At 34.1% G+C, this 13969-nt stretch overlaps 1 protein-coding gene and 1 pseudogene across 1 annotated transcript; both read left to right on the top strand.

Moving 5' to 3' along the window:
* Positions 1–6107: 6107 nt before the first annotated feature.
* LOC101420560 (olfactory receptor 6C75) lies at positions 6108–10379 on the top strand. The gene is made up of 2 exons (XM_004482572.4): positions 6108–7013; positions 10314–10379. The coding sequence occupies exons 1-2, from the start codon at positions 6108–6110 to the stop codon at positions 10377–10379; spliced, it is 972 nt and encodes a 323-aa protein (XP_004482629.3).
* LOC111761677 (cardiolipin synthase (CMP-forming) pseudogene) lies at positions 10376–13647 on the top strand (annotated as a pseudogene).
* Positions 13648–13969: the final 322 nt, after the last annotated feature.

Here is a 13969-nt window from a genome sequence, read left to right as displayed (position 1 = left end):
AACTGGCTGCTGGCAATTTTGGGCTTTTCTCTCACATGGCAAGACACATGGTGGCATTTACCTTCTCTTCTGGGATCTTGCTGCTTTCAACATATGGCTATTCCATTTGTGGCTTTCTCTCTCCTGGGTTCTGTTGACTTCAGCTTTTGGCATCCAGGGCTTTCTCATTAGGCTCTGGGGGTTTCTACTGAATCTGCTGCACCCTTTCTCAGTATTCATCTGTTTATAAAGGACTCCACTAAGAGGATTAAGACCTACCCTAGGTCATGCCTTAGTGAAATAATTATTCAAACAGCCATTAACCAAGCCTAATGTAATCAAGGGGTCCTACCTACAACAGTTGCACACTCATAGGAATGGAACAATTTAAAAACATAATTTTCTGGTGTCCACAAAGTCTCACACTAATGTACACTGTCTGATATGAGAGCTTTAAAATATTATAAATGTTTGTTAAATCTTAGTTGTCATTGACCCCAATAGATCAAATTCATTTACACCAATTGTTTAATAACTTTTTTTTTAAAGATTTATTTTATTTTTATTTATTTCTCTCCCCTTCCCCCCACCCCTCCACCTCGGTTGTCTGTTCTCTGTGTCTATTTGCTGCGTCTTCTTCGTCTGCATCTGTTGTTGTCAGCAGCACAGGAATCTGCGTTTCTTTTTGTTGCATCATCTTGTTGTGTCAGCTCTCCATGTGTGCGGTGCCATTCCTGGGCAGGCTGCTCTTTCTTTTGTGCTGGGCGGCTCTCCTTACGGGGCTCACTCCTTGTGCTTGGGGCTCCCCTACACGGAGACACCCCTGCGTGGCCCTGCACTCCTTGCTCATGTCAGCACTGCACATAGGCCAGCTCCACATGGGTCAAGGACACCCTGGGTTTAAACCACAGACCTCCCATGTAGTAGACGGACGCCCTAACCACTGGGCCAAGTCCACCTCCAACTTTTTATATTTACTTAGGTTTTGTTTTATACATCCCTGGTTTATATTCAGCAAAAAAAGATTTATTTTACTTCAGGATAAAACTATACCCCTCTTCCTTAATAAAGTACACCCTGCATATTTTACATAGCTGCAGTCTTTAAGGTACTAAAAAGATCTTTGAACTGTTTTTCAAACATTTTACAAACCAAAATTATATTTAAAATATCTTAAAAATATTAACTTTCTTAAAAAGAAACTTAAATTTTTCATGATCTTAAAGATCTAGTAGATATTATGCTGGTTTATTTTATAAGTAAATTTGTATAAATGTAAAAAGAATGTACCCAAGTGGAATAAAATTGTATGTTTGTAAAGTAGCTTGATAGCTCAGAAAATACAGCTAACTTATGGGATGGTTTCCAGAAATTCTGCTTTCTTCAGTTTGCCATTTTCTCAATATTCTAGTAAGATATATTATGAATAATTTCCAAATCATTTTTCTGGAAGCAAGTAGGAAGGACTGGTTATTATTAGGGTTAAACTATGATTTAGTTGCAGGTTTATAAAAGCAGCCAGCATTTTCCCAATTTTTAAAAATAGAGTTATTTGATTTAAAACGTATTATAGAAATAGGAAGGAGACTAGAATTTGTCACTGCAGTTTTGCAGCTGTATCTGACATTTATTTGTCAGTCTTTCCTCCATATTTACCTAGGAATGACCAGGAATTTTAATTATAGCCCAAACCTTTGGTTAACTCAATATTATCTAGCAATTTTTTAGCACAAAGGCTCTTTTTAAATTTTTCCTCCATCGAAGGTTAAAAATTTCTTTGTTCTTAAAACATCCCAGAAGTATGAATAACATTTAAAGCATACTATCAGACTATGGAAAGAATACAATAATTGTTTATTTCATCTTAATTATAATCTATGAAGAACTTTTTATAGCTCTCAAGGACATTTTCTTTTATCTACCAAACCTTTTGAAATTTGGCAATTTAATTTCATTCAATTATGCCCATCCTAAAGCTTAAAATATACTTTAATAATTTGTTTCCTGAGGTTATTGTTTCAAAGGTATTATTTGAAAAAAAATTTTTTGAATTCGGGTATTCCTTCAGAACTCCACAGCAACCAAGGAATCCACCTCACAAAACAAGTCTTATTCCAAAACACTTCCCTGTGCCCATCAACCCCAATTCCCAGACCCAGTAGAAAGTACTCCAAAATAAACTTATACTTCCCACATCTTCCTGTACCTAGCCCTTTCCCCATAGCTGCCTTAACAGGTTTGTTTATCCTAAGTAAGAGACTTAATTTATTTAGTGTTAATTTAAATAAGACATATAAAAGACATATAATTTAAACAAGACATATCAAAGAAAAATTAGGAATCTAATTTCTACAATATCTTGCAAGATATAAAAAATATCTTTTTAATGATGATTTTGGTCTTGGGAGGAGGGAAAGTTAGAATGCCATGAATTTGGCCAATATCTAAGAGGAGGCCCTGGGTGCAGGAATAGGTGAAACAGAAAGAATGTAGCTAAATGGGTTGGAATAGTATTCAAAAAAGGGTGGAATTTAAATTTTATTTTTTGTTGGAATGACAGGAATATGTTTGGAACTTACTTCCTTATCCTGGAACTTAATTCCTTATCCTGGTTTGTTGACTCTGATTTCAAGAGTTTCAAATGAGGGAGGTGATATTTAAGAATGATAAGGCCACTTAATTACATATTAGAGCCCATATGCCCTCATTTCTAATTGTTTCCACTATCAGATCTATTTCACCTAAAGATGTGACTTGGACGAAGTTTCTTTTATAATGTACAGGTTATTAGCAGTAATTATAAGGACCAGTGTTTTGATTCTTGGTGACTAGAGGGATTATTGGGTCTTATTTAGCTGCCATTTTAGCTTGGTAGGATATCAATTTCTCATTTTTTTAAAAACTCTTTTTACTTTGGAACTACTAGAAGTTCAGTTTCTTTAATTTCTGGGATTTTAGGAGTAGGAGTTTAATTGTATTTATATATATATTCACTTATTTATCTTAAAGCAATTTGAATAGAGCTCTTTAAAGAATTTTTTTATTTGTTAATTTGTTATTACCATCTGGAGGTAAGAAATATACATGAAATAGACATAAATGAAAAGCTTATAGTTTCAATTAAAAATCTTTATCCATGAGTCTGGCATAAAAATACAGAAACACAATGTATTAGTAAAGGTTCTCTAGGGAAACAGAATCAACAGGAGATATCTATAAATAGTATGAGATTTTATAAAATTCTCTCACATGACCATGGGATGCACAAGTCAAGATTCTGCAGGCCAGGTACAAATCAGGGGCTCTAGGTTTGAGGAAAGAGAGAAGGCTCCATTAGACATGGCAGAGGCCCTGGGAAGATGAGCCGTTTACCTGAAAGTTTTCAGCTGGCCTTGTGGAGAAAGCAGAGCAGCTAAGCCTGGAGAGAAATGAGCCCTAGGAGAGAGGCAAGACTTATCCCAGCCTACAGCTGATATTGGAAGAAGCCGGGACCACAGAAGCTTGGGAGGAGGAAGACTGAACTCTCAAGGATATAGCCTGTCATCACATGTGACAAAAGACTCTAGGTGAGAAAGTACCTGTATGGTACCTTGAGTTGAACTCTTCAGGGCCTAGTGACTATAAGCTTCTACCCCAAACAAACACGCTTTATGAAACCTAACAGATTTCTGGAATTTTGCATCAGCACCCTGATCATCTAGAACCTAGTATCTAGGTGGCCACTTAAGGTAGGCAAGGTGGGGGGCACCCCTAACCCCCCTCCCAGTGCCCCTCCCTGGGCTGCAGTACCTTGGGCAGGCAGTTCTGAGACCTCATAGTTCCATCTAGGTCTCCAAATTGTTACTGAATAATGGGTTCACTGCCCAATGCACACAGAATCTAATATATTACATCAGGATTTGGGGGAAAAGAAGGCGTTTTTTTTTTTTTTTTTACTGTGGGGTCAGTGGCAAAGGAAACAGGAAGCAATCTTAAATCTATCTCCCCTGTCCAAGAACTATGGGAGGCTTGTAGTATGATGTTTTAGTTTGCCAAAGGGCTGCCAATGAAAAGTACCATAAATGGGTTGGCTTTTGTAATGGGAATTTTATTTGGGGATAACAGCTTACAATTCTTAGGTTGTTAAATTTCCAAATCAAAGCACCATCAGAGATTTTTTCTCACCGAATTCAGCTACTGGTAGATCCTAATTTCCTTCCACATGGCAAAACAGGATGATGGCCAATCTCTGCTAAGCTCCCTGCCTTCCCCTCCTGAATCTACCAATGTGCAACCAGATGTAAGGCTTGTCTCTTTTTGGGCCGCCTCTCTCAGTCTCAGCTGCTTTCTTCCTGATTTCAACTGTGGTCTATCAGGCATATGACTTTTCTCAGCCTTGATCTGAAAAGTCCTCAAACTTTTAAGTTTGAACAAATTAAAAGAGCCATTAGAGATGAGCTTGGACTAAACCAGTCATCTTTACGATAAAAATAAGTACATCTTTACCATAAAAGTTTTAATTTTTTTAGAAACATAATTTTGATTTTAATAATGTATATTATGATTTATAGAAGTAATCTTAATCATTACACATATAAATTAAATTATACTATGCAATTATGAAATAAATAAATGAAAGGAAAAATTAACTAATACAATTCAATAGTTTAGATCAACAGTCTTGCTCTTTATAGAATGAATACTTGTGATTGATTTGACTACATGATTTTCTGTGTTTGTCTAGATATCTCTTGAAAATCATTTGTAATATTACTGGTATAAGGAAACAATGGAATCATTTTTATACAAGATTCAAAACAATTAGCTTAATGTATTTTAACACTGAGTAGATATAAATTCTGTATTCAGATTTGCACAATGTTTGTTTTACACATAGCGAAGATTATCATGGATCATATAACGGCAAAAGACAAAAAGCTGCATATCTTATGACCACAGAGAGAATAAACCATGGTAAGTGGCAATATCTCCTTCCCAGGAATTTTGTAGGCAAAAATTTCTGGGTAATTTGGTTCATATAATAAGTTAACTGGCAAATCCTGAGAAAATATTCCAATTTGTAAGCTATGCATCCTCTGAAGTTTACAGAGACCAAATGAGATGTTACAGACTCAGGAAAGCTATCTGGATATTGTAAGTACTTTACATAATGATCTTAGATTACAACACATCTAAGTCTTTTAGGAGAAATAACTTTAAACTTGAACAACCAAGTATGCAAATCCTTTATAACAGCAGAAATGTCAGGAGCGAAAATAAAGGGAAAAAAAATAACCACAACAATTTTGCCTCATCATAACTTATGTTGTCTATTTAGAAATCCCATTCATCACTCCTCAAGAAAGGAAGGTTATTATTATGGAGAAGTAGTATATTATTTTAGAAATAGAATTAGTAAAAACACTTGCAGTTTACAAAAATAAAAGTACCACTTCACACATGAAGACTCTCATATGTAGGTGGTTAGTAAAACATATTCAAGAAGAGCACATGTCCAGACTTACAAGAGACCATTAAAATAGAATATTATTTAAAATTAGAATATCTTGTATAGGAACATAGGGTAGAAACACCTTCTAGCCATTAAACATCTGTTTCCCATTATCTATGCAAATCACTCTACTGGATGGACAACTGTGTTTTCTCAATCAATATTAAAGTTTAAATGTGGGGAAGGAATGCTAATTCAAAATAGAAAAGTAAAAAACATGTAGAGGAAAGCAAAAAAAATTCAAAAAGCATTGATTACTGAGGTATATTGGAGAATAAATTCACAGAATTTTACAATAAAGATTTTCATCTCACAGGTCTTAATTTCTTTCTTTCCCCTTTTTTTTTCAGGGAATATATTGAAACACTCAACACAGAGATTTATACTGAAATACATGAGAAACTATGAAGAAATAGAGGAATAATTAATTTGCCATGTAAGGTAAAAAAATAGTTTATATAAAGCATTTTGTTTCTATGTAGAAGAAAGTCATTTTTGTTTAAAGTAAAAGGCAACAATTTTTTAAGTCTTCTAAATTGTTTATTTAAGTGAGAGCTTTCTTATTTCTTCACCTACTTTACAGAAAAAAAAAAAACAAAAAAAAAACAAGAATATACCATAAGAAAGAAAGAGAATAATGAGAAATAATGTATCAGTAACTGAGTTTATTCTTCTGGGATTAACAAATGACCCAAATTGGCAGGTTGTACTTTTTACATTTCTTCTTCTTACCTACATGCTAAGCGTGGCTGGGAACCTCATCATCATCACCCTCACCTTCTCAGATCCTAACCTCCAGACTCCCATGTATTTCTTCCTTCGGAACTTCTCATTCCTAGAAATATCATTCACTTCTGCCTGCATTCCCAGATTCCTTGTCACCCTTGTGACAGGGGACAGAACCATTTCTTACAACGGCTGTGTGACTCAGCTATTTTTTTTCATTTTCCTGGGGGTGACAGAGTTTTACCTTCTGTCCGCCATGTCCTATGACCGCTACGTGGCTATCTGTAAGCCCCTTCATTACACGACCATCATGAGCAGCAGGGTCTGCGCTCTGCTTGTCCTTAGCTCCTGGCTGGCAGGATTCCTGATCATCTTCCCACCAGTAGTCCTGTTGCTGCAGTTGGATTTCTGTGCCTCCAATATAATTGATCATTTTATCTGTGACTCTTCTCCAGTTCTGCAGCTTTCTTGCACAAACACGAGATTTCTAGAACTCATGGCATTTTTTTTAGCTGTGGTGACACTCATGGTCACCCTGACGCTAATTATTCTCTCTTATGCCTGTATCATCCAGACCATTCTGCGGATTCCTTCCACCAGTCAAAGGAAAAAAGCCTTTTCCACTTGTTCCTCGCACATGATAGTTGTCTCCCTCTCTTACGGCAGCTGCATCTTCATGTACATTAAACCTTCTGCAAGGGAAAGAGTCTCTTTAAGTAAAGGAGTAGCTGTGCTCAATACCTCAGTGGCCCCCCTTTTGAATCCTTTCATATATACACTAAGGAATCAGCAAGTAAAGCAAGCCTTCAAGAACATGGTGCAGAGGATGGCAATTTCTTCAAAATTATGAATGTGCTTATATAAAAATATATATCCTTGAAAGCAAAACTGAGTAAAAAAACTCTCTGTTCTTCTCTATATAAATATTTTATAAATATCTCATTGCATTCCTTCAGCCAGACCTATTTATATGAGAACACCTCTATTTTCTAATTTGCCTAAAAACCAGGTCTTAATTATTTTAAGTACATATAAAATGCCTGCTTTCTCACTTGTATATCTAAATATTAGGTAAACCAATAATCTCCACTGTTTCTCAAATCAAGGAAAGGTAGATTATGAAATCAATCCATAAAACAGAAGGTGCTATAAATTAAGAAGCTAACTACAAAGCACATGCAAATATATTTTGTGTGAAATAAATAAAAATACATATCTTAATATCTCCAAAATGTTGTCTTCAGTGTCACTGGGAAAATCATGTTATTAAATTAAACTTAATATTAAAATGTCTTATTGAATTTATTGAAATGCACATTTAAAATATGTTGAAATATTAACTAGAATTTTAAGATAAAATGTGTCATCAGAACTGTTCTCTGTGTTATTCCACATGAGGATATATTGATTTAGTGTTAGTTTTCCTAGATAACAATAGCAAAGTTTTAATGCAATAGAAAAGATGATATTTGCTTTACATTTTTCCTATGGTTATATTTTCTAAAAATGATTATTGAACTGATGATTTCCCTATTTCTGCCATTCACACTTGGCATGGAAAACCATGGTCTCTAAAAGCATGATAAAACTTATATTTCGTAGTCAGATTCTTTCAAAGGATAAAAATGATATTTTCTATTGATGTGAAGAAAATGGCAGAATGAAAATAAGAATGGTTATGAGATAATTTTTCTCTAGAATATATCTTGGAAATGATAGATAAATTACAAATGTCTTACCTTTCCTTTATTAGTAAATATATAATACCACCTTATCTTTCCATTATCTCCTTCACAGAAAGTTCCTCTCCCCTTCCTGCATATCCAAGAAAATGATATTTGAGTAAGGAAAAAATTGTTCTAGTTTATTTCTACAGTTAATGAGTCCCTCAACTCCAATGTATGATTAAGAAAATGGGTTGTCTTGGGACAGTAACTATAAGTCTAAATATACATAAGTGGATTTGATTTTTGGTTTCCTGATTTTTCAGTCTGGTTTGACAATCTTTGTTACTGTAAAGCACTCTAGGTGTTTTCGAAGTTACTGACAAAAGTACTCTTTCTTATTGCTCATAGAAGAGATGTCCTCGAGTATTCACACATTTCTTACCATTGAAATTTCATGCAATGTTCTACATTTTTATTTCAACCAGAGTGAACATAATAGCAATACAAAATGAACACTAAATACTTATTTAACTATGAGTTCCTTATTTGGGAACTCATTTAAAGATAAGCAACAATACAAGTTTTTTTGGAAAACTATATCAAGCAATCATAAGTACAAAAATGAAAACTAGGATTGTAGAAAAACTATACCAATGTTAATTAAATGAATATACACATGATAGGATAGGATAGTTAGATGCATGACATAGTCAGAGAATAGGAATGAGAGAAAAAAAGTATGTAGAAAATAAAATGGTAAGAGAAAGTCGATCTTCTTAATCAACAGAAACTTACTGAAGAAGTATAATCTAATAGTCAATTCAGGAGTAAAGGTGTAAAGATTATTTTTTCCTAAAGTAAAACTGTTAGGTGCTCAGGTGACATATTACTTTAAATTATTGTGAAACAATGAAGCTTTGATTGCAACTACATGTGGTAGGTCCTATGTTTTATAGACTTTGCAATAAAGAACTAAACCAATTTTAACATATACACTGTAATACTTTAAAAATAATTTTCTTTTCACAATGAGAAAAATTATATTCATATAATAAGCAGACAAAATAATCTATACCACTATTTTTTTCCTAATCACATTACAATTACTGTGATATTGTTTCTTAGCAATTAGTAGCAAAAACAGTCATTTACTTTCATGGGTGAATAAGCATTTTCACAGTTGATTTTCACCAATATAAAGTTGAAGCATGACCAAGAATGAAAATTTCTTAATTTTACTAAGAATTGGAACCTCATTCATACTAATTCCCATGCAGCATTCTTCATGCTTTGGATATTATGGAATGTTCTCAAGAGAGTAGTAATCATTCATGAACCATTGAATTCCTTAGGATAATAATAACAGATGATGATTGGCTAAAGAAAAAGTTGTAATCATTAAGAGCTTATTGATCTCAAAATCTAAATATGACTCATCCAGTCAGGTAATTTTGGAAGCACCATTACCTTTGGTCCTACATATTTCAATTACTCAAAATGAAAAGTGAACCAAATGAATAAAGAATTTAAGAACAACAGGAAAAAACCCCACTATAGTTTATATTAAACACTCAAGATATTTCCACCTTGGTCATAACCAGACGGCTTGCACTTAAGTTCCTCTAAGTAAGAATAGAGAAATTGTCTTAACATTTTTCTAACACACTACTCATTTGTGTTTCTATAAAAGTCAAGTCACATTTGCCATCTATATAGAAACAACTTTATGCCTCCTGGGGTGGTGGTATTATCCAATTATCTTTAAATACTTTTTATATTTTCCATTTGGTTTCCTAAGATTCAGTTATTTTTCTTTACCTCTAATTCATAGAGAGCTATGGAAAATATTTAAATACAGTCATTGAACAGCCTATTATATCTTCTATCCCTCTTCATATTGAAATCATTAATGCAATTGAGCATATGCAGAAAGAGATGGAAATGGTGAAAGGGCAAGACCAGACTTCCTAAGAGTGCAGAAAGGCTATTAAGTTTGTTGTGAATAAGGCTTTTGGTTGGACAATCATGGAAATCAATTACCATTTGAGAGAGCATTTCAGAGCATATTAGACAGAGAAGAGTCTGGTTACCGTTACCTCCTTTATGTGGAAAAAAGTACTATTACGCAAATTTCTACAGGAAAAAGATTACTGTTAGGAATTATGCATTAGTAAATAGATACCATAGCATATTGAATTATTTAATTTTTCCTCCTATTATTTTACTAGAGAATGACAAAGAAGCATTCAAGATATTATCTTAAAGAATTCATTTTTATGTGGTTGAGTGATTTAGGTTTTTCAGAGTTTCCATTGAGGACTGAAAACTCTAAGATGAAAGGTATGTGCAGTCTGAATAAGGTCCAACTACATAATCATTTGCCACATTTCCTGAATCTAGAAATCTAATGGCTTTTTAAAAAATTAAATGAATGTATATATGAATGAAAGCTTAGAAGGCTATTGAATCTACTAATAGCACCATCTTCCTTTCTCCAGTCTCCACTTGCCATATGAGGTTTCTAACTGTCATTTGTTCTGGTAATTTCCTTCTTTCAAAATATACAGAAAAAAAAAAAGTGGAAAAAAACAGACATATTTACTTACACGAATTTTAGAAAGATGGAATATCCAACACTCCACTAATTAATAAATGAATAGAAAAGGAAAAAAAGTTAAAATATTAGAAATAAATTCTCCAGTGGTTCCAATACTAGACATATACCAGGTGCATATACATAAATACATATATATGCAAATTAAATATAAATTAAAATATATGTTGATATATATGTATATATATGTATATATATCAACATATATATAATTCTATAGGTATATCTATATATCTATATATTTCTCTACATATACACACAGAATCCCAAAGTAAAACTTGAACTGAATGCTTATGTAGAATTTAGAGGCAGTATGATTACAATCATGTATTTTTTAGAAAAATGGAAGTTTTCAGTAGACTGGATCTTTCCTTCTTAATAAGGAGGGAACCACTCATCTGTATATATTGGGGGTCAGACATTGCCTACATATAATAATGACATAAGGCAGCAGACTTGGCCCAGTGGTTGGGGCATCATTCTACCACATGGGAGGTCCGCGGTTCAAACCTCAGGCCTCCTTGACCTATGTGGAGGAGCTGGGCCACGCACAATGCTGATGCGGGCAGGGAGTGCCGTCTGCTGCACGGGAATGGCGCCGCACACATGGAGAGCTGACCACAACAGGATGACGCAACAGAAAGAGACACAGATTCCTGTGCTGCTGACAACAACAGAAGCAGACAAAGAAGATGCAGCAAATAGACACAGAGAACAGACAGCCGGGGTGGGGGGGGGAAGAAGAGTGAAATAAATAAATAAATCTAAAAATAAATAAATAATGACATAAGTACTCTACTTAACCAACCCTGAACTCTAACATTAAAATTTATTTTTCTCAATACAAAAAAATAATTCTTTGAACACTTCAAAGCATGAACCTGGGTTTTTGTTCTATAGTAATATGTATTCCTAGAAGGGTTTTAAGCATAGAGAAAAATAACTCTGGTCACAAGACAGCAATAGACTGATGGAAGATCAGAGAATTGCAGTGTCCAATCAAAAAAATTTTGTAACCTACAAGTAAGACTTTTAGTATTGGGAAATGGAAAAATCAAGGAATAAGAAGACATTTTCAATAAACTTGAAATTTTCTTGGGGTGAGGGTGGCTTAAAAATATGAAACATGAAGAAAAATAAAGAAACCAGTGATTCCCAGGATGTCACATTTTTTCATGTGAGACCTCAAAGAAAATAGAGTGAGAGTAGACTAGGAAATAGGTGGTATAGAGAGTTAGTGAGAACAGGGCGATTTCAGGCCATTGTTTTAGGACTGGGTATTGACAAGATATGAAGAATAGGAAGTCATTTAATAATGGCTACCATAGAAAACTGAGACAACCTGTCCTTCTTCTTTTTCCTCTTATACAATGGGTGTCATTTGGAGGATGACATGAATTAAGGGAAATTGTTTGATGGTAAAGTAGATGAAAGGATTTTTTTAGGTATATGTAAAATTGGAGAAACATGCTGACCTTTGAATTACAGTTAGCACATCATATTTCTTGACTCCAGTAAGACAATTAATATAATTTTTTTAAAAGTCTGCTAATTCTGCAAGCTATATGAGTGTTTGCCTTATTTTAGTGTTCTCAGGAAAACCAACAGCCATAATTCTTTAAAAAGTGTTTCTCAGAATAGGTAATATACAGCTGTGTGGTATGAAGAGTGATTTTTAAATTTGGGTGACTGTTGCCTATTAGTATTGAAATGATGTAAAACGTAAAGGTACTAAGCACATATGCTGAACACAGTCGTCTAGTACAGACTCTGCCATTGAGTAGCTGTGGAGTCTTGAAAAAGTTACTTATCAGATGATCTTGGGACATTTATTAGAAGAAAACACAAGAAAATAGATCAAAATAGCAACTCAAAATAAATTATGATATATTAAAAATGCATCTTAAAATATTATATTAGATGTCTAAAACATATTCTAAAATGAAATAACAATTTTTTAGCTAATAAGACAACAAAGATTATATAATGGAATCATAAAAATACTCGAATAAAAAGCAGGAAAACATGGTTATTGCACAATGATAAAGGAATAACTACATCAAGAGGATGGAACAACCCTGGATATTTATGTATATAGTAGTAGAAATTAAAAATACATGGAAAAAAGATAGAACTGCAAGAAGAAATAATCAAATCCACAATTACAGTTAGAGGTTTCAACATCCTATCTCAATAATTTATAGAAATAATTTTAGAAACCAGTAAGGATATAGAAGTCTTGAAAAGCCCTACCAAACAGATGTCTTAAGTGACAATTTGAGAAGAGTCCTCCCAGTATATGAAGAATATACATTATTTCAAAGTAAACACAAATTATTGTCAGGATAGACTGCATTCTGAACTACACACACACACAAACTCAAATTTAAAGGAATCAAATCACATACACAACACAATCTAATTAGAAACCAAAGATATCTAGAAAAGTTCTAATATATGGATACTTAAAACATGTCTCTATTACCTATGGGTCAAAGAGTAAATAAGGGCAATATTATAATGCAGTTTGAGCCAAAAGAAAAAGAAAAATATATTAAAATTTTGAGTACTGTCATTAAAACAGTACTGAGAAAGAAATTTAAAGGCCTAAAATTCCGCCCGGGGCCAGCCCGCGAAACCACTAAGCGGTCCTGGGGCCCGTGGCTGGAGGGGGCGCTGCCGCCAAGTTCCCGGGCTGCCGGCGGGCCCGGCGTGCACCACCAGCCTGTATGAAAACCCATGGACAATCCCAAATACGTTATCTATGACGAGAATTGGCTTGGCCCCAGTTTTGGGCTATTTGATTATTGAAGAAGATTTTAATATTGCACTATAAGTTTTTGCTTTAGCAGGACTGATTTGTTGGATGGATTTATTGCTCAAAACTGGGCCAATCACAGATCAGTTTTGGGAAGTACTCTTGATCCACTTGCTGATAAAATACTTACCAGCATCTTGTATGTTAGCTTGACCTATGTAGATCTTATTCCAGGTAAAGACAGCAGTCCAGTTAATCTTGGTGGCAGCTTCATTGGCCTCCAGTTTTCAATTATGCTGACAGCATTTATCCTCAAATACTTTGGTGTTTTACAGCGTTCACCACAGCTGCGTCAGCTTACAGTTACTATCATGATGGTCGGAAAACTGTTCAAGTAATAAAAGGCAGATGAAACTCTTCCACCACATTAGCAAGGAAGCAGCATACATCACTGGTAGTAGGGCCAGTGGGAAATCCAAGAGAGTTTCCCCAATATCAGAAATGAGAAAGGAAACATCACTGATATTCATCAAATATTAAAGGATTACCAAGAGCTTTTTTTAAAAGAACCTTAAATCAATTAATTCGGTAGCATAAAGGATATGGAAAAATTCCTTGAACTATACAAACTACAAAAGTTCACTCATGAAAAAATAAAAAAATATTCCTATATCTACTGCAAAAATTAAAACGGTACTTAAGTTTTCTAAAAGAAAACTCAGAGTCTTCTGATG

Source organism: Dasypus novemcinctus, chromosome 12 (assembly GCF_030445035.2).
Source record: "Dasypus novemcinctus isolate mDasNov1 chromosome 12, mDasNov1.1.hap2, whole genome shotgun sequence".
Lineage (NCBI taxonomy): Eukaryota > Metazoa > Chordata > Mammalia > Cingulata > Dasypodidae > Dasypus > Dasypus novemcinctus.
Note: the sequence above shows the minus strand (reverse complement) of the source record. Positions and strands in the feature narration are given on the sequence as shown.